Genomic DNA, 27,974 nt, shown 5'->3' with positions numbered 1-27,974 from the left:
TTGAAGAAAATTGTTGATATGGCACTTATTGATTCATCAGTCTGCAAAAATAGGTTTTTGCACAGATGCCCCAGATTGTGCATCATTTTTTGTTTGTTTTTTTTTTTTGTTATTTGACTTATAATCACTATAACTGTCCATGAACGGGCCGTCAACACAGGCAAATGAAAATGATTGTAACAAGGAAGCTGCTATCAGATTTAGGGAATTGCTACATATAAATCCACAAAGGTAATTGGAATATTAAATAATAACTCATCACAAGGAACAGATGTCGATTGATCGAATGTTTTATTTTGCATAGAAACAGACCTTTCAAACATAAGATAATCTGTAATAAAGTACTCCTAATATCAATGATAGCGTAACATTCCGATAGCTATGGATACAGTTTGTCAATGTGCATGTAATACTTTGTTTATCACGGGAAAGCCGTGTCGTGGTTTAGTTTGGTAGATATCAAACAGCTATGGTCATTTGAAGCTTACGAAAGTCGACTTTCATTGAGAAAACTGTCAACAAATGGTCAAGGTCCATGGTAACTGGGTAAAGCACCCGAAGGTGCAGAATTGAATTTGAAGAAAATTGTTGATATGGCACTTATTGATTCATCAGTCTGCAAAAATAGGTTTTTGCACAGATGCCCCAGATTGTGCATCATTTTTTTTTTTTTTTTTTTTTTTTTGTTATTTGACTTATAATCACTATAACTGTCCATGAACGGGCCGTCAACACAGGCAAATGGAAATGATTGTAACAAGGAAGCTGCTATCAGATTTAGGGAATTGCTACATATAAATCCACAAAGGTAATTGGAATATTAAATAATAACTCATCACAAGGAACAGATGTCGATTGATCGAATATTTTATTTTGCATAGAAACAGACCTTTCAAACATAAGATAATCTGTAATAAAGTACTCCTAATATCAATGATAGCATAACATTCCGATAGCTATGGATACAGTTTGTCAATGTGCATGTAATACTTTGTTTATCACGGGAAAGCCGTGTCGTGGTTTAGTTTGGTAGATATCAAACAGCTATGGTCATTTGAAGCTTACGAAAGTCGACTTTCATTGAGAAAACTGTCAACAAATGGTCAAGGTCCATGGTAACTGGGTAAAGCACCCGAAGGTGCAGAGTTCGTGGTAGAATTCCCAGACACTGTAACCATGGCCACGGGCCACCGAAGAACCACACAGAGATGTAGATTAGCGTGGTTGTTCTCGACTTACCAGGGTGCTATATAATATCTACTGTAGTTTCACATTAAAACGCAAGCAAATTTCAAAGTTCAATACTTTATGTTACGGAGGAGCGGTTCAAGTGTGTTATATAGATGTATGTCATCTCTTCTTCTCTACTAATAGATTAAAATGATTAGTAAATCCTAGCCACAATGTACTGTTCACCAAAGAGATCTCATATTTAACTTGGTCGGAAGATCACTAAGCCCAAGATAAGGGGTTTAAACTCATTTACTCTGTTTACATAGTGTTATCATAATTACCATAAGAAATTACTCTGCAAAATAACAAGAAATAAATACACAGGGGTATCATAATATTATTATGTGTTCTTATAACCAGATTGCATAATTCCACTTTCTCAAAGTAAGTCAAAATTGTGAATATTTTTTGGTATTAAAATAACCGCTATAGCACAGTTGTGTTAATTCTTCATGGATATAAAAGTGGTGACTAGACTAAATGTAGGACTTAACCATACTTATCATTTCTTTACAATTGCACAAGATCAAGAAAAGATCACGGGAAATTTTCGACTATGCGATATATCATTGATAAAAAATATCATATTGTGTCTTATACTCATTTAGGTTTGCTAATAAAATTAATAGGTGCAGAATCACGATATCATTTAATATACATAAACACGTATATGTGTAATACATTCCCTATTGAAGGAGCATTTCAAAAACTTTCACAAAATAATCACAAAAAAGTTTACTTTCACATGTTTTCTATCTACTTTTAAGTAAATTCATAAAACCATTCTAAAGAAATATATATACCTCTTTTGATCAGATTATGAAATAAAACATTTACATCACATTCAAAACATTCATGTTTGTTACTGTATGAATACCACTTGATATAGAATTCATCAAAGATACACACACTTACTAACCAATACTTATCTACTGAGGAGTCAACAGACAAATTTCAAATCATAACAACCTTGAACATCACCACTCCTCGACTTACTTATAAATCACAATCCATTCATCAATATCAGATCATATAGCTTGTCACAGAAATGTATAATATTTTAATTCGTAAAACTGGAGAGAAAACTTTCTCCCTTTATTGTAGCCATTCCTACATTTATTCTGAAACTTAAGAACCTAATCTCAATAATAAACCAACAAGTTGTGAAAAAAAAATCACTTCTGAAATAATGTAAAAAATACTCAATCTCGGCTCACTCATCGTTTAGTGTAAATTGTATTTAGTTATCAAAATGATGAATTTGTGCATTTGCAATATATATAAATGACATATATAGATATCACATATATAAGTTTAAACAGAAAATATCTGACACAAAAAACCGTTCAATCAAGATAACCTTTTACATAAGTATTTTTACAGGATAAACTAAGTGTTATCATACCTGTTGTATCACTGTAAACAGCCGAGCACTCTTACACATAATATCTAAAAACATGTATACTAGCACTTGTAAACAACAGTGTCAAATCATAATACTGACATATACGTGGTATAGACTATAATTACGACGTATCATTGTTTCTTCATGGATCTTTTTCAAACTTCTTCACGAGAGGAAATTATCATTCTAAAGATGTTTGTTTCCTTAAATATATCATTTCTTTCTCTTGTCTATTTGCAAATACATTCAATATCTTAAATCAAACACAGTTTCTTTTTTTCAGATGCACTCTGTACATGGTAATTATATTTTGAATGACCACTTGACACACACTCCTAAAAGATTATGACATGGTAAGTTTATCATCACTGTCAGAGGACATGTTTCATATCTTGAGATCTATCATTTGTTGAGGAAAATTTCCATGACACCAGTATGTACAGTATCAACCCTGTCTAATGAATTCTAGGAATTTGGTGTCAATGTATTCATTCCTTTAATCTCATTATGTTCCAGACAAATAATTAGAAGATTCTAAATATGTGTGTTAGGGGTGGATGGATGAAGCCAATATTGTGTACACAAGAAATTAATGGTTATTGTTGTGAATTCCAACCCGATCATAAATAACATCCTGAGTAGTCAGGCCGTCACCTGCCCTTTGATTTATTGTCACTTTTCACCTTTCCTGACGATGACCTTGACATTGTAACTGGAGGTGACCCTGCCTCACGTTCTTGCCTAGCAACAGAAGGTCGTAAGTCATTTTCACTACTGCCGTCCAACTGAGAATTTTCTATGGAATCTGAAGAATGTTCAGGTAACCTTGACCTTGAATCTACAGTGTCATTATCTGGTAATCGCGACCTTGAACCTATAGGGTCACTCTCTGACCTTGACATTTGGGTATTAGGGGTGGATAGGGACTCTTGGGACGTTCGATTGTGCTGAGATGAAAGAATTTGTGTAGATGTGCTCGCAAATGAGGAGTCAGATGATGCTGATGACGAAATGGATGAGGACAGAGTCATGGTTTCTGTCGTTTTGGAAGCTGTGTCCGATTGTGAACCTGAGTGTTTCTCCGAGTGATAGATACGAGAGATTTGTACTAACAAAGGTCCAGTCTCCGGATCATTCAGCCACTGTTGGGTCATAAATGGACTCTCTAACATCTGTAGAAATGCTGCAAACAAAAGAAAAAGCTAATTCATTTGGCACGTGTTTATCTAAATTTCTAAATCGCTAATACATAGACATATAATCCAGCTCATTTCTAAGAAATTCGACATGACTTCCAAGAATTAAGATAATGTTTTAAAATGACCACACTTATCAATGATATTGTTAAAAATAGCTTTATACTAATAAGAAATAGCTTAATCTTTCACTGTGACATCATAATCAGATCACACATGTAAATGAGCTATGTTAAGGTGTAATACCACAGACAATACTAGAGGATAATGAGACAAAGCTGTATTGGAGGTATGAGAGACCTTGTTACTGACCTAAGAGACAGCGGGGGTTATTCAGTCCCAGCTGTACCGTCGGGTTGGCCATGATAGCTTTGTAGATAGAGCTGTTAGTATCTATACCTTCCTCCATTTCTTCAGGCTTTGTTTTCCTGTCTCCTAGCAACCAGTCACACTGAAATGTAACCATGAGTATAAGTTATAAATAGAAATGAGAGGTTTTCATAAAAGTTTTTATTTTCAAAATTCAAACTTAATTATACTTATCCCTTACATTCTAACCGCTTTCATATTTTCTGCACTACATAACTCATTAAAGATGCTCCATCACAGACAAATAGTATTTATCCTCAATAAAAAGGTGACACCCTTATATCTCTACGGCCTAATTGTCTGAAGGCCCGTTAGTCCGAAGGCCTGTTAGTCCGAAGGTTCAATAGTCCTAAGGTCCAATAGTCCTAAGGCCCAATAGTCCGAAGGCCCGATAGTCCGAAAACCAGTAAATATTGCAAGCTATACCGTTGTTATACTTCACGTTATTTTTATAGTTTGGTATGTTTTCGGTGGGGTATGATGCACAAGTTTTCTGGCAATGCATTAAAGTAATTGATCAGCCAATTTATATGGACGACAAGTTGTCATTTTTATGTAGTATTGCATGATCAAACTTACATCAAAACTTTTTAAAAAGTCATAAAAAGAAAAAAAAAATATCTCAAAAGCATACATTCTATGAATTATCTTACAAATATACAAGTATGATATCCAAATGTACAAATTATGTGCACTGTAATTTGATTGGATAATTATGTAAATAAATCATCAAATCTATCCGAAAAAATGACCGTTATTATACCTGTAAACGTCGCTATATTTATCAATTATGGAACCAATCTAAGGTTCTTAATTTCTATATTAGATAGGTTTTTCCTTTGGTAAATGCCAAAAGAATTATCTGATGTACATATTCATTACACGGCAGGAAGAATGGTGGCTATAGAATGTCACCCTGAAAAACTCAACGTTTGAGTAATGGCGTAACAGAAGGTATATTGACTCTATGTGATAGATACGCTCTGATTTGGCTCTTTTCCCATTGTTTAATACATGGTCACATGAGATTCAATATATACAATAGGATATCGACTCGAAGTTTCCATTTTTAGAAACATCAAGTTAATATGCCTTCTGTGATATCATTACTCATATGTTGAGTTCTCCAGGGTGACATCCTGTAACCTGTAATTAATACATAAATCGAAAAATTCTTTTGACATTTTTCAAGGGAATTACATACCTAATATAGAAATTAATGATCTCTGTCTACATCCTCGGCCATCATTAAATTATACCAAGGCGTTATAACACCTTGTTGAGGTCTATAATTGATAAATACATGTTTGTACTTGACTACTTATTTTTCTTCGTTTCCTTCCTCCTTTCTTTGACCTATTCTCTCCTTAAATGATGGAAATTGTTCGCATGATATTTGTTAGGGAATATGTTAAACAGGATTGCAGTGTTAAAATATGAAATGTATATACTCTTTAAAATCAAATACGTATTTCAAGATTATGCTCTTTTAAGATTTGCTACATTTCCTTGTTTATAATCATTTTCAGTGTCAAAACTAAATATGCAGATAAGTTTATCTTAGAAAGTTTACTACACAGCCTTTTGTATGGAAAACTGTTATAAATATTTGTTTCATTTTGGGTACTGTTCACATTTAAATTCCAGATACATTATCTGTTGTCGGACTATCGAACCTTAGGACTATTGGGCCTTCGGACTATTAGGCCGTAGAGATATAAGGCGGTCACCAATAAAAAACAGGGACAGATGAGTAAGTATTTTTCTTTAGTTACAAAAGTTACTTCTTTAAACCATTATCATTATTGAAAAGTTTCAGCTTCTTATTTTACTTTAAGATAAAAATATTAATAAAGGGACAATTCACTCAGGCTAATTCTTTCATATAACCAATAAGCAAAATATTGCATAAATGTATTGTTCTACATATTTAAAAAAAAAAAAGTCATTTTGTATGAAACATATAACATAAAATATTGACAAATTTCACATCATTGTTTAGTATTTTAATTGATACCGTTGTAATTACATATCGTTGATCAATACGATTAAGCAGGTACAATACATGTATGTACGCTGTACCCGTACCTGAGCCAACGTCACCTACGTTAAACAAATGAACTACATAACCACTGTGGAGGTGATAAAATGATTTTTTTAAGCAAGACAATTCACCTAATAAGGTAAACACACTACTGTCAGAGCGATTTGAGCAGTTCTGCACAAAAGTTGCATTACTCTACAAGCAAGGGACAGGGTTCGGCATACAGGATGTTCGACCACAATTTGTAATAGCGGACAGCGAGCGAGTTTGAACATTTCGCACGCATTTCACCACCATGGACTTTTGTGGCATATCACAGTAAAACCGACTGATCTTATATCCATTAGAACTGGGTTTTTCCAATATATGTACAAATTTTAATGTTCTCTTAGAATGAATTGGCACATTAATAATTGATTGCCTCCCGAGCAAAATAGTTTTTTTCATATTATTTTTTTGTGTTAGTTAGACACATATATACATGATTAAACACCAATCATTGTTCACATGATATTAAATTACAGTATTTTTTATGCTCTGTCGGCAGTGGAGCATCTTTTAATTTTTATCTTAAGATATCATTGAGTTCTTTGATATGAAGAGTTATTTGCACTGTATCTGGTACTGTTTATAAATTAAGCAATAGCTTGTGTGAGAACATTACACTGTTTTCTTATAAATATCATGACTTTATACTCACAAATAAATTATGTCTTCATTAAGTAACACAAGGGGAGATAATTTTAAGAAATTAACAGTTTATCTAGGACAATGAAAATAATATACATAGCCACATACTGCCGCATCCTGGTCATTCCTGCCCACCCTCAGAGCATCAATGGCATCCTTCTCTGGGAATCCCATCTCCACTAGGTTCTGGAGGGCCTATACAGTGAACACAGTAACAAAAGTAAGAGACCAATAGGGCCTGTATATACACAACAACAGAAGTAAGAGGGTCTGATATAATACATTTACAGAATAAAGAGGCCCAGGGGGCTGTTCTCAAGTGGTTGCGTATTTACAAGTACATTGTTTAACATACAACAGTGCCTAACTACATGCAACAGGGTAAAACTGCTTGTACATATGCAGACACACAGACATTATGATGCACATTCAGAATCTGAGATCCAGAATACATTGACAAGACCGGGTAAATACTGACCCTAGGGTTGGCCTTAAACTCCCGCCTCCTGAACGCTCGTAGTGACTTAAGTATATTTGTGACTTGCGGTGACTGGTCATTATCGTCTACACCACCCACAGCACCCTCGGTCTGTAGAGAAATGAATAAGTGAATCAGGAACACACATAAGCTGACACAAATATCATCATTGTATACATACGCTGGCACAAATATCATCATTGTATACATACGCTGGCACAAATATCATCATTGTACACATAAGCTGACACAAATATCATCATTGTACAATGTACGTATCTGTATCAAATGTATTCCCAGCTCTATCTCACACTGACAAAGGTAAGAAAGCGAATAAAACCAAACAATATTAACTGTATCAAATGTATTCCCAGCTCTATCTCACACTGACAAAGGTAAGAATAAAACCAAACAATATTAACTGTATCAAATGTATTCCCAGCTCTATCTCACACTGACAAAGGTAAAATAAAGCAAACAATATTAACTGTATCAAAGTATTCCCAGCTCTATCTCACACTGACAAAGGTAAGAATAAAACCAAACAATATTAACTGTATCAAATGTATTCCCAGCTCTATCTCCACAATGACAAAGGTAAGAATAAAACCAAACAATATTAACTGTATCAAATGTATTCCCAGCTCTATCTCACACTGACAAAGGTAAGAATAAAACCAAACAATATTAACTGTATCAAATGTATTCCCAGCTCTATCTCACACTGACAAAGGTAAGAATAAAACCAAACAATATTAACTGTATCAAATGTATTCCAGCTCTATCTCACACTGACAAAGGTAAGAATAAAACCAAACAATATTAACTGTATCAAATGTATTCCCGCTCTATCTCACCACTGACAAAGGTAAGAATAAAACCAAACAATATTAACTGTATCAAATGTATTCCCAGCTCTATCTCACACTGACAAAGGTAAGAATAAAACCAAACAATATTAACTGTATCAAATGTATTCCCAGCTCTATCTCACACTGACAAAGGTAAGAATAAAACCAAACAATATTAACTGTATCAAATGTATTCCCAGCTCTATCTCACACTGACAAAGGTAAGAATGTATCAAATGTATTCCCAGCTCTATCTCACACTGACAAAGGTAAGAATAAAACCAAACAATATTAACTGTATCAAATGTATTCCCAGCTCTATCTCACACTGACAAAGGTAAGAATAAAACCAAACAATATTAACTGTATCAAATATAAACAATATTAACTAGTGTAGAACTATAAAATGCAAATTTTGTCAGGGAGCAAATTTTGTCAGGGATCATCTTACTAACCAAAATATGATTTTTAATTATTTCAAAACATATCTGAGGGATGACAACTGCAGACATAATTTGCTAATTGAAGAACTACATACATATAAAGTTAATTAACCTACATGTCTTTTCCTAGATTTCATCAGGCAAATATTTCAAATTTATACAAGAGGCCCAAGGGCCTAAACAGTCATCTGACTATCTTAGTAATAGTCTATAGGAAATATATAAGAAATGCTGTCATGGTACCCGTCTTCAATTTGGGATCAAATAAAGATGTAACAAAACTTTATCTAGATCATAACAGGATCATCTCTGAAAAGTTTTAGCCAAATCGAACTGGTAGAACTAGAGAAGAAGTTCAAAATGGATTTTGAGATCGCAGCTGTGGCGGCCATCTTGGATTTCAGATCAAGCCGAAAAATAACAACACTTTGTCGGGACCATGTCAGGATAATTTCATGCAAGTTTCAGCTAAATCGCACCGGTAGAATTTGAGAAAAAGTTCAAAATGTGTTTTCAAGATGGCGGCTGTTGTGGCCATCTTTGATTTCAGATCGACCCGAAAAATAACAACACTTAGTCGGGACTATGTTGCACCGTTGGAACTTGAGAAGAAGTTCAAAATGTGAAAGTTAATGCACGCCGGACAACGACGGACAAAACATGATGACTATATAGGTCTTCCTGACCCTTCTGGTCAGGTGACCTAAAAAAAAATAGTCCATTACTTTATGAAAAAGTGTTAACGTAGACCGTCCCTTCTGTGACATCATGCTTTTGTAACGTCACTTTCCGGATCCCGGCAAACATATTTTATTTCTCCGTATCCACCTATTATAACTCGCTTCTGATATCCGCAAATATTTCTTCTGCTAGCTTTCCGAGTGTTTACTTGACGTGTACCAATCTAAAGGTGTGAACTGTGTGCTAATCGGTAAATATAGTATAATTTTGAAGATTTGTGCATGAAGTAAATTCCAAGAATCATAATGGTCGCAAACAATCACTTGGAACACACGCATTGACGGAGACCCAAAACGAAAAACTTCGCATCAGTTAGGCCTAGTAACTGTACATCAGAATGACCGTCATGCTATGTACATATGTTTTTGCAGGATTGATCTTAATTACCACAGTATATCAATGCTGAAGGAAGTTAGCAATGTTTTAAATGCAAACATTCGAGTTTTGAGCTTCGATAGATATGAATCGTAACATACCGGTAACTGTTATACTAATTTTCGTCCGGAAACAGACAAACAATGTACGGAATTCAAATTGCTGGAACATATTTTCATTTTATTTTTTTGTTAAAATCTTTACTTATGATTTGAAAGATGCTATTACGGAAAATAATCCATTTTAATACAGTATCACACAAAGCAAAATATTTGTCTCAGAAAAGCTTATGTATTTCCTGCTGAATTTGACTCTTTTTGAAAGTTTGGGGGGCCTGACATGTAGCTGGCAAACTGGTTTGTTATATTTGAGAAATAGATAAATAAAATCATGAAGATATGTAATTATTATGTTATTTTGTATGCTTCAATAATATAATAAATATAGAAAATTAACAAAGGTAAATGAATAATTCACCTATTTTTAAAGTTTTAAGGCCAAAAGTTTTTATTGGTTTTTCTTATTGCAAATAGGTCAATCTTCATAGAAATTCTAAAAAATTGATTTTTCTTGAGATCATTTTTTCAGAAAAAAGAATACATCACTATTTTCATGCAATTTTTCACTAAAATTGGGTCCGGAATTACTTTTAAAATAACGATATTTTGTTTTATTGTGGAAAACCCAGCTTATTTGATATAGTTATGAATTATATATCACCTACTGAAGGTATGAAGATGTTACGAGCATATTCTTTTATAATAAAATGGTTTTTGAATCTTGTTTTGTAAAGTTGTATTATTTAGCTGTTGTATAGGTGGCCATCAGGTATATGTAATCTTTGTTTGTTGGGTCCGTATAACTTCTTGTGCGTTGAGAATTGTCGTTGAAATGATGATTGACTCTGATGTTTTTGTCGACATTTTATTCTTTAGTACTTCATATGTTACATAGAGTCATTGTTGATATATGTGGCCCAAAATGGGACCACATACAAGGTGTGTGCTCCTCTATGTTTCTCCCTCTCTCTTCTACAATAACTGGTCAGCTCTATATACATAACAACAAGAGCATGAGAATCAGTATTTGGCCATGATATCCAACACCTGAAACATCTGATACATGGATAGCTACTGTATAACATAAGTAACACGCTGAACCAATTAATACTGACCAGTTTCACAATTAGCATTACATATAAGATATTCAGGCACCACATACCATTACACAACAACGAGAAACTTATACCTATAACCCAGACTATTATGTACAGACCTGGCCAGCTATCGCATGACACTGACAGTATACGTTTAGACCTAGGACACACACGAATAGCTGTAAGTCTATATCAGTATCTTATTAAATAAAACTTATTATATTATACTTTTTATGTTAAGTGACGTTACAAGGAGGAAATATCATTTATTCAAAAATCCTTAAAATCTGGAATATTAAGTCGTTAATTCATATCATTAAGCAACCCTGGAAGAAAAATTAACCCGGTGACATATTATTTTTATGCGGTTTTTGTGATCAGGGTGTACCTAAATTCAAAATATCAAAAATTGAATGAAATCCCTGAGAAGAAACTAGTAGGGACGGTCTACCTTAAGAGCCTCCAGAGGCCTTTCACTCTATTAGAGGGCTAAGCCACCATCTTTACCATACCATCCAGGTTAGAGGTGGTATCATATCAATTGTTGAGATAGGATACATCCACAGGAAGAAATCATTTACTTTAGAGTAGAGGTGTGAAATGTTCATGGCAAAGACAGAGTAGAAGGGAAATAACTCTAACTGCTCTTACTTGTTCCTCTTGCTCCTTTGGTTCCTCTGTGCCTGGGACAGACTCATCAATTCCCGGGTCCGACTCGTGCTGAATTAACCACTCCATTGACTCTGTCACTGACATCCTACAGGATAAAAGATGTCGTTCTCATACCAGGCTAAATACAATGATCACATATACACCTCAATCAAATAGAAATTCATATAAAATAACAAGTTATCTCCCTTTAAGCAAAACACAGTCTGTATTTGTGTGTTTAGAAAGGGCTATTGCATTCCATAGGGCATAATTTAGTATTAAGGGACCAATTATACAAATCAATCATAAAGATTAAACCTTGCCCAATATAAACAATCTGGAATAGCTCTATTAAGTATATGCATTATACCAGGATAGATATATATCTTTATTAGGAAAGCAAACAAATAACAATTAAAGATGCTCCATCTCCGAAAGAGCATAAACGTTACTCACCATTTGAACAATAATTGGTGTTTAATTGTTTATATATATTTCTAATTAATACAAAACATAATATCAAGATTCAAAATTTTGCTTTTGGTGCATGCGCAATCAGTACTTCATTCAACATAGGATATAGTGCCATGACATTTTTTCAGTATGCAATCAATTATTTTTAATATGTTTTCTCTAGAAATTAAATTATACACTCAAACTTTTCACTGGTGTTGATGTTGTTAAGTAAGTAAATTTTGTAACTGAAGAAAAATACTAAATCATCTGCTCCTGTTTTTGATAGAGAAAAAACACCATTTGTCAGCTGTGAATTATCTTTAAATTAATTAAAGGTAAATATACTGATCTCATGCAGTAGTTCCTATCTAATAATCCTGAAGAACAGGATGATTTCTTTTATTTTGATTATTTATTTGTTCTAAAAACTCACTTATTCAACAATAATGCTTTTTTAGCTCTGCCTTCAGGAAATCCCATTTCTGTAAGTTTTTTCAGCGAAACTTGATCGATCTTTGGCTCCGATGACTCTTTCAACATGTCTGTTAAAGTGAAAAAAGAAAATCAGAATTGAAATTATATTATGAAGTACTTATAACACTCATTTCAAGTCAGTAGATGATCTTTCACACATTTAATAGCTTTTATAAGGAGTGTTTAGTAAGCTTTACGGTTAATAATGTGCTGCACCGTAAAATAACAAAATATGTAAGGATGTTGAGGTTATGGAATGTTTTGTTCATCCACTGCATATGTTATGTTATGTGGAGCATGTTGTTGGCAGAAGATGCTGCAAGTTTTAGGAAAACTATCATTAATAAACATGCACTCAATCTATGTCTAAATTGTGCATGATTTTGATGACCATACAGAATCTATTTCCCTTTTGAAAAAGTTACATTTGATAAGCCAACTTATACTAAAGCATAAAAATTATGGAAAAAAAACATCCATCTCACAACTATATTTTGTCACATGACATTTCCTTGTTTAGATCAATGTAATAGCTTGAAATTACTTTAATGTAATCTAAAGTGTTTTACGATTTTGTCAGATGTAAACATTCACTAGCTAATGACAAAGTGTGACAGGATCCTTATAAAATCCTAACATTCTAAATTGATTAGATTCATAAAGAAAAAAATGTCATATTGTGAACAAAATATTACAAGCATTTTCAAAGGAAAAATTCACTTTACCAGAAAAAATCAGTATAACATTCAATCTGGATTCGGGTGAAATACAAATGATGTACAATGTAATTGATGAAAATGATAACTTTATTTTATTGGCAATAAGTCCTGGAAGGAAAAAAAGTAAAAAATAATAAGAGAAAACTTGTAGCATGCATGTTACTTTTATACCATTACCAGCATTACCATTACCATATAATTACCGGTATGTTAAGGTTAACGATAAACACTCAGTACATGAGAAGTCAAGTTTGTGTTTCTGACTGATACCAAAACAAACATACCTTCAGCTTGTTTAAATATCTTTGATGCCTCCGGGTTAAGACAAAGTATCTTCTGAGAAGCTTCAATCAAAGACACCAATATCTTCCGTAGCTCTGTTTGAAACTGAAATCAGAACATTCTCTTTTAAAAATGCTCAAATTCAAGGTACATTCCCCCATTTCAGAGAGTTATTAATTGTAATTTAATGTTGGACACTTTAACCACTATGCCACAATGACCAAGAACATAATAAATACTTAAACCACTCTGCCAATGAGACCTAGAGCAAGGTTTCAGTCAAATGGGTATAACAGATAAGGCTTTTTAATGATGTACCAGCTGTTTGAAGCTAGAAAAAAGCAGAGTCCCTGCAGCTGGTGAAAAGCGCTGACCTAAAATCAATGACTGGCAACTGTCCAATGAGGGTTCAATATCTGACCAGGAAGGCTAGTGGTAAAGTTTCAGAACATCTTAATCATAAACTCAACTACTGTGACCTAAAATAACAAATTGTAGAGGACAGTCGCACTCTCATAGAGTTGTTATGACACAGGTTTGCCAGGATTGAAGTGTGATGTAGAGACTACCGCATGACCTTATCACCACCACATGAATTTATCACCACTACATAACCTTGACCACTACATTACTTTGTTACCACCACATGACCTTATCACCACCACAAGACCTATCACCACCACATGACATTATCACTACCATATGACCTTATCACCATTACCACCACATGACCTTATCACCACTACATGACCGTGACCACCACATGACCTTATCACTACCACATGACCTTATCAGCATTACATAACCTTATCACCACCACATGACCATATCACCACTACATGACCTTAGGTCAAAAAATATATGCATGTTTCAGGTTACATGACTGAAGAAAATAGGGTAGGTCATTCGGGATTTGTTTTTATTTTATTTTCTATTTTTAGGAGGGGTGGGGGAGGGGTTGAGTGGCTTTATTACTGCATTAAAAAGTAATTTAATAAAATATCTAAGTTGTCTTTCAGGTTTTAGGCTGACTAGAAGTCTTTTAATGCTCATTACCATATTCGTAATTGAACCACAGGTGTTCGTTTCTAATATAAACGTAAGTATAATACTGGGTCAAGGTCTATAACTCGGCCGGCCATATAACAGTACCCAATTTCAGAAAAAGTATGATTATTAACCAACCGTATAGGATATGATAATAGGAATACTCTCAATCGACAGCCAGATAATTTATCTTTAATTTGGTATATGATACAATATATATCATGCCGTATAAATGTCACTAGGTATCCAGAAACATCGGAAAACAGCCAGATTTCAACTGGTCGGACACTGTGGTGTCCTCCGATAAACACGCCAGGACTCTAATGCGTAGCTCAAAAACCACTGCATGTCAACACTTCAGCGTCATAAGAATGAAAGTTTGGTAGAAAACAAACTTACCGGTTAGTAAATCCATGGATAAATACCATCCATTTGCCTAACGTAGCCCTTTGAAATTTCCGATTGAAAAATTTATGTCTCTAGCCGCCATGTAAGTATGTGTGCAGTAGATTTGTTTTGTCGGCGTTGATTGGCTCTCGAAAATTAATTGACCAATCAACGCCGAGAAAACAAATGTACTACACACATATCAACATGACGGCTAGAGACACACATTTTTTCAATCGGAAATTTCAAAAGGCTGTATTGAGCAAATGGATGGTATATAGATAAACACTAACATTACCGGTAAGTTTGTTTTTTACCAAACTTTAATTCCTATGAAGCTGAAATGTTGACATGCAGTGGTTTTTGAGCTACCCATTGGAGCCCTGGCGTGTTTATCGGAGGACACCACAGTGTCCGACCAGTTGAAATCTGGCTGTTTTCCGATGTTTCTGGATACCTAGTGACATTTATACGGCGTGATTTATATTGTATCATATACCAAATTAAAGATAAATTATCTGACTGTCGATTGAGAGTATTCCTATTATCATATTCTATACGGTTGGATAATAATCATACTTTTTCTGAAATTGGGTAGTGTTATATGGCCGGCCGAGTTATAGACCTTGACCCAGTATTATACTTATACTTATATTAGAAACGAGCACCTGTGATTGAACTTTATCTGGATAAACTTAAAGCATGCGTAAAAATTTAAGTTGAAAACTTCACACACAACATTTTTGCTTTGGAAAAGTATGATGAAATAGCTAGGGTCGGAAGTAAAAAATAGGTTAGGTAGGGGTACCTGAAACATACATATTTTTTTGGGCCTTATCACCACCACATGACCTTATCTCTACCATATGACCTTATCACCATGACCACCACATGACCTTATCACCACCACATGACCTTAGCAGCATTACATGACCTTATCACCACTACATGACCTTATCACCACCACCTGACATTACCAACACCACCTGACCTTGTCACCACCACATGACCTTATCACCACCACATGAACTTATCACCACTACATGACCTTACCACCATAAGACCTTACCACCACATGACCTTATCACCACAACACGACCTTATCATCACCACATGACCATATCACTACCAAATGACCTTATCACTACCACATGACCTTATCACCACTACATGATCTTCTCACCACTAAATGACCTTATCACCACTACATGATCTTCTCACCACTAAATGACCTTACCACCACCACATGACCTTATCACCGCTACATGACCTTATCACCACTACATGACCTTACCACCATATAGACCTTACCACCACATGACCTTATCACCACAACACGACCTTATCATCACCACATGACCATATCACTACCAAATGACCTTATCACTACCACATGACCTTATCACCACTACATGATCTTCTCACCACTAAATGACCTTACCACCACCACATGACCTTATCACCACTACATGACCTTATCACCACTACATGACCTTATCACCACTACATGATCTTCTCACACCACTAAATGACCTTACACACCTATCACATGACCTTATCACCACTACATGACCTTATCACCACTACATGACCTTCTCACCACTACATGACCTTCTCACCACTAAATGACTTTCTCACCACTACATGACCTTATCACCACCACATGACCTTACCACCACCACATGACCTTATCACCGCTACATGACCTTATCACCACTACATGACCTTCTCACCACTACATGACCTTCTCACTACTAAATGACTTTCTCACTACTAAATGACCTTATCACCACCACATGACCTTACCACCACTACATGACCTTATCACCACCACATGACCTTATGACTTACGTCCAAGTTAGGTGGAGTTTCTGGAGCCTTTGGTGCCTTAGCCACCGGGAGACGAGATGTCACTTCTTTGATTGTGTCCATGGTGATCTTTTTATTTTCATCTTTCTGCAGCTATCAAAATAAAAATACATTGACATTCAGGCTTTCAAATCACTTCAGAATGCACATTTTGTTTTAAAATATTCTAAAATTACAAGCAGGATTCATTCACTAAAATTCTATGCAAAGTTGCTCACATTTCATTTTTACATTTCAAGGGTTATTCTGCCACCCTGATAAACTTTATGAAACCTAAAACAACAACCAGTACTTAGTATTAGATTTCTAAATTTTCATTACACGGAGAAAAACTCTCACTCACACTATCGAAATATACTGAAAACAAGAAGTTTTTTCTGACCGAGTAATAGAAATTTTGAAATCTAATACAATTCCAGGAACAGCATTTATATATAGTTGCAGAATAATTATGATGATTTTTGTGCATCAAAGATGAGTGAAAAAATATCTAACACTGAAACATGATAATGGTTGATCCCATTCATCTAGTTACTGCTGAGGAGAGCTCTAGCTCGAGATACTCTGGCCCTGACACCAGACTTGGACAACATGACAGATAGATGTCTGGTGTAGGGCCAGAGCAGTGCTACATCAAAAGGTGGAACTCGCCGACACCGTTTGGAATTGGACCAGGTAATCTCCGATTGAGACTGTTTACAAAACATTACCACCAAGAAGCGTCACTTAATTTGGTATTTTCAACAAAAGAATAATCTATCTACCCACAGCAATCCATTTTATCATGCATGCATGTTATATTATGTCAAACGGTGTCGGTGTGTTCCAACTTTTGATATAGCACTGCGCTCTGGCCTTACACCAGCCATCTATCTGTCATAATGTCAATGTCTGGTGTCAGGGCCAGGGTATCTCAGGCTAAGGAGAGCCCCTACACTTGGGATCATGCTGATTGTAACGATTTTGGTGTCTTTGTGACCAAACATCAATTTTGATGTTACGCAGAAGCAACTTACGCATCATCAACATAAGACAATATCACAAAGTGTACAGTTTATAATCTACCTTCAAGGACACACTGAAGGTATATTCACTGTATTATTTAATGCATATGTATGCAAATAAAGAAGATGCATTATAATACATACCGGATCTTTGCTTTCATACCGTGATGGTATTAGCCTCTTCTTCAGTATAATCAGTTCATCTATAAAGAAATTTGAAAAAAATATCCAAATTTTACGAATGTAATAGTAATTCAGATCATGTATAAAATGTTATTATCATTGGCCATATGTATGGATAAGGGAAGTTGTGTATTTCTGAGGTTATTAAACGTTGTTACTGTTGAAGCAGAAAATATATTTCAATTCAAAGTCTGTATGACTTTGTCGCTACAGTAGTACTAGTAGCTAAATTGAGTTACATTAAACACACTCCAACAAAGTGTGACTGTGAGTAATCTTTGTTTATTATTCAATTAGCAAGAATAATACATTAAATAATTTTACCGGATTGCCTAGACCAACTGTAATCAATGATTATGCTAAGTTATACAACCGTTATCTGTGACTCCTTCCTGTGAAAGCGTCTTTTCGTCGCTAAGAACTTTGCCTGTGCGGACGAGAAGAATCTTGTGATACAGAGAACTTTTCATACTGTCAGTTGGGTTCAGGAAATGACCTAAAGATCTGATTTTCAGAGCATCAATTTTCAAGTCCGGATTTAGATCAATGATGAACTCCTGACCCTCCATGTTGACCACCCGCACCCTCATCCCTGTGGGAGGGAGGATGCTCGTCTCAGAGACAAACATCCAGCTGTTTCTCTGTGAAAAATGACAAATATGGTATTTCTGGCCTGTTGAGTGCAATCCGAGGTTATTCCGAACACATTTAATCGAAATCACTGAAACGTTTGTTTAGCGCCATCTGTTGGTATTCGTTAAAAAAATTCAATGTAAGAGAGATAACTCGTGTGTTCACAATAACCATCGATCCATGAACTCAACAAATAAAATATTTAAAATTATCATGAAATGATTTCTATATTGTATTATATATTCAACGTTAAATTATGTGATCAACAAATTGACCAAATACCGTGATAAGACTTCTGGTGATAGCTATAAGTATTTTGGTATCATAATATTGTTTTTTTTTAAACTTTGAGTTAGCGTGTGCAGACGATTATATTTAAATGACCCTAGTGACGGTACGCTTCATTGGTTACAATATGGCGTTGGAACATTTGGGTACTATGCACAGGTATACGGTAGCAGTAAGGCCAAATTAAAGTGCCGTTAATAACAGGTGATTACTGATCGTTTACACTGAGATTTTCACATGGAATAACACAAAACACAAGGTAAGTTCATGTTATTAATTACTCTCGTATGTTTTTCCAAAATTAATTGATTTTTTAACTGAATATCTTTACCCTATATACCCTATTGATCTGAAAAATATCTACATTGCTGATAGGATTCCTATTTATGCAGTGGATTAAATGGCCTGAAAGACACGGATTAAACATAAACAATAAATATGGGTATACGTACATTTATTTACCTTGAGGATTATATTTTGTACTGAATAGTAAAATATGCGTAAATAACTTAATTGAGAAAAAGAAATAAAAAAAAAAAAACAAAAACAATAACAAATAAAAGAAGAGGGTAATTCATTTATTCTAATTCGTAATCAATACGGACGTTTTTTTCATGTTTTTGTTTTGTTCAATATGTTATCATCTAGGCATATATATATATATATATTATTGCATTTATTAACAAGGCATCAAATTAAAAAACTTGAATAACGAATTACGGGATTCATTTACAATGTACATGTAGCTGTTCTTAATGAGCTTTCTCTAGAGGCTACAGTTTTATATTTATTACATTATGGATTATAATGAATGCTATATAGATATCTAAAATGCAGATTAAGGTTTTAAGATTAACGTAAGGTTGGTAAGTCAATGTGATTTTAATACGGGTTATAAATCAGAAACACCCCCGTTAGTCTATTTAAGTAAAGAATTGGCAAAAACATATATTCGTGCAAGGGGGCTTTGATAAACTGGAATGTTAGTAAGACTTCTAGACGCTTCACATTGTAGATCAGATACCTTTTGTTAAAGAAACCAAATAGATATTGTACAATTTTGTACGTCGACTTACAGGGGTTTACTTAATCGGAGCATTTATCTAGATTTGTGTGTCACGAAAGGGAAATACTTCAATGAGCTAATATCCACGTCAAAGTAAAAGTATTTTTGTGTAGGCAAAAAACATATTTATAGAAACGCTCACGACACTCGAAACATATACCGATCCAAAATGTGGCTACACTTATCATCTCATTGACATATTAGAGATATTTTCTTGATGATGACACATTCAAACATTAAATAGATAATAATAAAAGATAGATAAGTAAATAAAATGACCTTAATCATTGCAATCCTACATAATTTTGCAAAGATCAGGTACAATATGTGAAACATCGTTCATAGTTCTTAGTCGGTTCTTATACATGTCAGTGATATTGTTTTTCTCATGACGAGTGTTTTACTAATAAAATTCAGGAGACTTTCAGATGCTTAAATTCGTGAAGAAAAAGGCTTGATGATCGAACTGCAATAGAGGGACCACCTGCCCGATCACGTGGTTTTTCTCCGCGCACTCCGGTTTTCTCCCACGGTGCTTTAAAACCTTTTGCGCGCAATCAAAATTTTAATTTTTACATATGTAATTGTATACATAGCACTCAAAACAGTGCACTTGTCAGACATTGGTCTTGGATGACGACTTTTCGCCAGAAACTACGGTTTACTTAAACCACAAAAAAATTGATTGTTTTTAAATGACGGATATTAACTGTGAGTACGACGTATTTATCACATAACTGGTCCGTCCATCCATGTCATAAATATCGCAAGATACATGTGTAATAACACTGTTGTGACGTCACATGTAGATTTGACGTCATAATATACAATGTATGTATGATGTCGCATGATTTATTCGGTGGACGGAAACGTCACATTCGAGTCGGATTTCTACTGTTTTATATGGAAAGGAAATTTAAAGTTTTGCTTATATTTCTATTAATAAAAGTTATGTGATGAATAGAATCTTACACTCGTGACTATGTGATATGTTTATCAAACTCGTTAAATAATTGTATATGTCACTCGCCTAATGGCTCGTGGCATATCAAATTATTTAACGAGTTTGATAAATTCCATATCACAAAGTCACGAGTGTAAGATCCTCTATTTACAATGTAAAACTTAGTACGAGACGACACTGAGTTGATGATCGACACTCCCACGTGTTAAATATAAATGAGATGAATATCAAGTTTATGTTTCGATAGATACTATTCATAAATCAACATGAATGGATACAGGAAATGTGTGCAAAGAGAGTACGAATAAGTCTAGACAGATATGGTATCAGAGTGGAAACGTATTGCCAAAGTAGCTATTTCAATCGCTTGTGTTGTTTTGTTGATTTGTCAATACCAGGTAATTCACTATGTAAGACGAGTGATAAAAACGGACGATAAAAGGTGTAATGTTATAGCCCCGTGCCACTGTAATCTTTAGTATTACGTTAATCCTAGTGATGTAATTCTGTAATCGGGAAATTTAGGTTTTGTGATCATTTAACCATTTCATTCACACCAAACTGTACTTATCAACTTATATAACGCCTTTGGTGTAGTAATTCATCTTACGGAAATATTAGCTCTAACGATTCAGTATTATGGAGATTTCTTTACTTTCAGAGCTAATACTATACACTACTTTGCATTTTTGTTACATAATTTTATTACCAAATGAAAAAGGAACCCCAAAGTGGTTATTATTTTTTCGACATAATACCACTAGCCCCATGGCCACTTCGGGGTCGCGAGCTCAAATCCCATGTGAGACAGTTACCAGTTCCCATACTGGCCTAGTACCGCATGCCATGACTTCATCCACCTGTAAACATAACCCTAACTGTTAATATGGCGTAAAACAAATTAGATGTAAATCAAACCAAATACAACAGACTATAATATTGTATGATTTAGCATAATAATGACAGAGAATCATAGAGAGCAACGGGGTTCTCAATGATAATACTGTCCAATATATAGGAAGACATTCCCTTCTGATATAACTCGTCTTTACATCTTACAATGAGGTTCTCAATGATAACACTGTCCAATATTTAGGAAGACATTCCCTTCTGATATAACTCGTCTTTACATCTTACAACGGGGTTCTCAATGATAATACTGTCCAATATTAGGAAGACATTCCCTTCTGATATAACTCGTCTTTACATCTTACAACGAGGTTCTCAATGATAATACTGTCCAATATATAGGAAGACATTCCCTTCTGATATAACTCGTCTTTACATCTTACAACGAGGTTCTCAATGATAACACTGTCCAATATATAGGAAGACATTCCCTTCTGATATAACTCGTCTTTACATCTTACAACGAGGTTCTCAATGATAATACTGTCCAATATTTAGGAAGACATCCCTTCTGATATAACTCGTCTTTACATCTTACAACGAGGTTTCTCAATGATAATACTGTCCAATATTTAGGAAGACATCCCCTTCTGATATAACTCGTCTTTACATCTTACAAACGAGGTTCTCAATGATAATACTGTCCAATATTTAGGAAGACATTCCCTTCTGATATAACTCGTCTTTACATCTTACAACGGGGTTCTCAATGATAATACTGTCCAATATTTAGGAAGACATTCCCTTCTGATATAACTCGTCTTTACATCTTACAACGAGGTTCTCAATGATAATACTGTCCAATATTAAGGAAGACATTCCCTTCTGATATAACTCGTCTTTACATCTTACAACGAGGTTCTCAATGATAATACTGTCCAATATATAGGAAGACATTCCCTTCTGATATAACTCGTCTTTACATCTTACAACGGGGTTCTCAATGATAATACTGTCCAATATATAGGAAGACATTCCCTTCTGATATAACTCGTCTTTACATCTTACAATGAGGTTCTCAATGATAACACTGTCCAATATTTAGGAAGACATTCCCTTCTGATATAACTCGTCTTTACATCTTACAACGAGGTTCTCAATGATAATACTGTCCAATATTAAGGAAGACATTCCCTTCTGATATAACTCGTCTTTACATCTTACAACGAGGTTCTCAATGATAATACTGTCCAATATATAGGAAGACATTCCCTTCTGATATAACTCGTCTTTACATCTTACAACGAGGTTCTCAATGATAATACTGTCCAATATTTAGGAAGACATCCCCTTCTGATATAACTCGTCTTTACATCTTACAACGAGGTTCTCAATGATAATACTGTCCAATATTTAGGAAGACATCCCCTTCTGATATAACTCGTCTTTACATCTTACAACGAGGTTCTAAATGATAACACTGTCCAATATTTAGGAAGACATTCTCTTCTGATATAACTCGTCTTTACATCTTACAACGGAGTTCTCAATGATAATACTGTCCAATATTTAGGAAGACATTCCTTTCTGATATAACTCGTCTTTACATCTTACAACGAGGTTCTCAATGATAATACTGTCCAATATTAAGGAAGACATTCCCTTCTGATATAACTCGTCTTTACATCTTACAACGAGGTTCTCAATGATAATACTGTCCAATATTTAGGAAGACATTCCCTTCTGATATAACTCGTCTTTACATCTTACAACGAGGTTCTCAATGATAATACTGTTCAATATTTAGGAAGACATCCCCTTCTGATATAACTCGTCTTTACATCTTACAACGAGGTTCTCAATGATAACACTGTCCAATATTAAGGAAGACATTCCCTTCTGATATAACTCGTCTTTACATCTTACAACGGGGTTCTCAATGATAATACTGTCCAATATTTAGGAAGACATTCCCTTCTGATATAACTCGTCTTTACATCTTACAACGAGGTTCTCAATGATAATACTGTCCAATATTTAGGAAGACATCCCCTTCTGATATAACTCGTCTTTACATCTTACAACGAGGTTCTCAATGATAATACTGTCCAATATTTAGGAAGACATTCCCTTCTGATATAACTCGTCTTTACATCTTACAACGGGGTTCTCAATGATAATACTGTCCAATATTTAGGAAGACATTCCCTTCTGATATAACTCGTCTTTACATCTTACAACGAGGTTCTCAATGATTATACTGTCCAATATATAGGAAGACATTCCCTTCTGATATAACTCGTCTTTACATCTTACAACGGGGTTCTCAATGATAATACTGTCCAATATTTAGGAAGACATTCCCTTCTGATATAACTCGTCTTTACATCTTACAACGAGGTTCTCAATGATAACACTGTCCAATATTTAGGAAGACATTCCCTTCTGATATAACTCGTCTTTACATCTTACAACGGGGTTCTCAATGATAATACTGTCCAATATTTAGGAAGACATTCCCTTCTGATATAACTCGTCTTTACATCTTACAACGAGGTTCTCAATGATAATACTGTCCAATATTAAGGAAGACATTCCCTTCTGATATAACTCGTCTTTACATCTTACAACGAGGTTCTCAATGATAATACTGTCCAATATTTAGGAAGACATTCCCTTCTGATATAACTCGTCTTTACATCTTACAACGGGGTTCTCAATGATAATACTGTCCAATATTTAGGAAGACATTCCCTTCTGATATAACTCGTCTTTACATCTTACAACGAGGTTCTCAATGATAATACTGTCCAATATATAGGAAGACATTCCCTTCTGATATAACTCGTCTTTACATCTTACAACGGGGTTCTCAATGATAATACTGTCCAATATTTAGGAAGACATTCCCTTCTGATATAACTCGTCTTTACATCTTACAACGAGGTTTCTCAATGATAACACTGTCCAATATTTAGGAAGACATTCCCTTCTGATATAACTCGTCTTTACATCTTACAACGGGGTTCTCAATGATAATACTGTCCAATATTTAGGAAGACATTCCCTTCTGATATAACTCGTCTTTACATCTTACAACGAGGTTCTCAATGATAATACTGTCCAATATTAAGGAAGACATTCCCTTCTGATATAACTCGTCTTTACATCTTACAACGAGGTTCTCAATGATAATACTGTCCAATATTTAGGAAGACATTCCCTTCTGATATAACTCGTCTTTACATCTTACAACGAGGTTCTCAATGATAATACTGTCCAATATTTAGGAAGACATTCCCTTCTGATATAACTCGTCTTTACATCTTACAACGAGGTTCTCAATGATAACACTGTCCAATATTAAGGAAGACATTCCCTTCTGATATAACTCGTCTTTACATCTTACAACGGGGTTCTCAATGATAATACTGTCCAATATTTAGGAAGACATTCCCTTCTGATATAACTCGTCTTTACATCTTACAACGAGGTTCTCAATGATAATACTGTCCAATATTTAGGAAGACATCCCCTTCTGATATAACTCGTCTTTACATCTTACAACGAGGTTCTCAATGATAACACTGTCCAATATTAAGGAAGACATTCCCTTCTGATATAACTCGTCTTTACATCTTACAACGGGGTTCTCAATGATAATACTGTCCAATATTTAGGAAGACATTCCCACCCTTCTGATATAACTCGTCTTTACATCTTACAACGAGGTTCTCAATGATAACACTGTCCAATATTAAGGAAGACATTCCCTTCTGATATAACTCGTCTTTACATCTTACAACGGGGTTCTCAATGATAATACTGTCCAATATTTAGGAAGACATTCCCTTCTGATATAACTCGTCTTTACATCTTACAACGAGGTTCTCAATGATAATACTGTCCAATATTTAGGAAGACATTCCCTTCTGATATAACTCGTCTTTACATCTTACAACGGGGTTCTCAATGATAATACTGTCCAATATTTAGGAAGACATTCCCTTCTGATATAACTCGTCTTTACATCTTACAACGGGGTTCTCAATGATAATACTGTCCAATATTAAGGAAGACATTCCCTTCTGATATAACTCGTCTTTACATCTTACAACGGAGTTCTCAATGATAATACTGTCCAATATTAAGGAAGACATTCCCTTCTGATATAACTCGTCTTTACATCTTACAACGAGGTTCTCAATGATAACACTGTACAATATATAGGAAGACATTCCCTTCTGATATAACTCGTCTTTACATCTTACAACGGGGTTCTCAATGATAATACTGTCCAATATTTAGGAAGACATTCCCTTCTGATATAACTCGTCTTTACATCTTACAACGAGGTTCTCAATGATAATACTGTCCAATATTAAGGAAGACATTCCCTTCTGATATAACTCGTCTTTACATCTTACAACGAGGTTCTCAATGATAATACTGTCCAATATATAGGAAGACATTCCCTTCTGATATAACTCGTCTTTACATCTTACAACGGGGTTCTCAATGATAATACTGTCCAAAATTTAGGAAGACATTCCCTTCTGATATAACTCGTCTTTACATCTTACAATGAGGTTCTCAATGATAACACTGTCCAATATTTAGGAAGACATTCCCTTCTGATATAACTCGTCTTTACATCTTACAACGAGGTTCTCAATGATAATACTGTCCAATATTAAGGAAGACATTCCCTTCTGATATAACTCGTCTTTACATCTTACAACGAGGTTCTCAATGATAATACTGTCCAATATATAGGAAGACATTCCCTTCTGATATAACTCGTCTTTACATCTTACAACGAGGTTCTCAATGATAATACTGTCCAATATTTAGGAAGACATCCCCTTCTGATATAACTCGTCTTTACATCTTACAACGAGGTTCTCAATGATAATACTGTCCAATATTTAGGAAGACATCCCCTTCTGATATAACTCGTCTTTACATCTTACAACGAGGTTCTAAATGATAACACTGTCCAATATTTAGGAAGACATTCTCTTCTGATATAACTCGTCTTTACATCTTACAACGGAGTTCTCAATGATAATACTGTCCAATATTTAGGAAGACATTCCCTTCTGATATAACTCGTCTTTACATCTTACAACGAGGTTCTCAATGATAATACTGTCCAATATTAAGGAAGACATTCCCTTCTGATATAACTCGTCTTTACATCTTACAACGAGGTTCTCAATGATAATACTGTCCAATATTTAGGAAGACATTCCCTTCTGATATAACTCGTCTTTACATCTTACAACGAGGTTCTCAATGATAATACTGTCCAATATTTAGGAAGACATCCCCTTCTGATATAACTCGTATTTACATCTTACAACGAGGTTCTCAATGATAACACTGTCCAATATTAAGGAAGACATTCCCTTCTGATATAACTCGTCTTTACATCTTACAACGGGGTTCTCAATGATAATACTGTCCAATATTTAGGAAGACATTCCCTTCTGATATAACTCGTCTTTACATCTTACAACGAGGTTCTCAATGATAATACTGTCCAATATTTAGGAAGACATCCCCTTCTGATATAACTCGTCTTTACATCTTACAACGAGGTTCTCAATGATAATACTGTCCAATATTTAGGAAGACATTCCCTTCTGATATAACTCGTCTTTACATCTTACAACGGGGTTCTCAATGATAATACTGTCCAATATTTAGGAAGACATTCCCTTCTGATATAACTCGTCTTTACATCTTACAACGAGGTTCTCAATGATTATACTGTCCAATATATAGGAAGACATTCCCTTCTGATATAACTCGTCTTTACATCTTACAACGGGGTTCTCAATGATAATACTGTCCAATATTTAGGAAGACATTCCCTTCTGATATAACTCGTCTTTACATCTTACAACGAGGTTCTCAATGATAACACTGTCCAATATTTAGGAAGACATTCCCTTCTGATATAACTCGTCTTTACATCTTACAACGGGGTTCTCAATGATAATACTGTCCAATATTTAGGAAGACATTCCCTTCTGATATAACTCGTCTTTACATCTTACAACGAGGTTTCTCAATGATAATACTGTCCAATATTAAGGAAGACATTCCCTTCTGA

General features: G+C 34.6%; 2 protein-coding genes across 2 annotated transcripts in view; one reads left to right on the top strand and one right to left on the bottom strand.

Annotated features, from left to right (window-relative positions):
• Positions 1–3,227: 3,227 nt before the first annotated feature.
• On the bottom strand, positions 3,228–18,756 carry LOC138320449 (ubiquitin-associated domain-containing protein 1-like). The gene is made up of 10 exons (XM_069263413.1): positions 18,427–18,756; positions 18,015–18,073; positions 16,849–16,959; positions 13,566–13,668; positions 12,522–12,630; positions 11,633–11,738; positions 7,416–7,526; positions 7,046–7,132; positions 4,147–4,285; positions 3,228–3,821 (listed from the first exon to the last, which is right to left on the bottom strand). Exons 1-10 carry the CDS (start codon positions 18,680–18,682, stop codon positions 3,289–3,291), a joined length of 1,614 nt encoding a protein of 537 aa, XP_069119514.1. The 5' UTR covers positions 18,683–18,756; the 3' UTR covers positions 3,228–3,288.
• Positions 18,757–19,078: 322 nt separating this feature from the next.
• Positions 19,079–27,974, top strand: part of LOC138320445 (uncharacterized) — a 48,912-nt gene continuing 40,016 nt past the window's right edge. The window contains exon 1 of the mRNA XM_069263411.1: positions 19,079–19,233. The gene's annotated coding sequence lies outside the window, so the exon portion shown is untranslated. The remainder of the gene's footprint in view (positions 19,234–27,974) is intronic.

This window comes from Argopecten irradians, chromosome 4 (genome assembly GCF_041381155.1).
Source record: "Argopecten irradians isolate NY chromosome 4, Ai_NY, whole genome shotgun sequence".
Lineage (NCBI taxonomy): Eukaryota > Metazoa > Mollusca > Bivalvia > Pectinida > Pectinidae > Argopecten > Argopecten irradians.
This window is presented reverse-complemented; position numbering and strand designations above follow the sequence as displayed.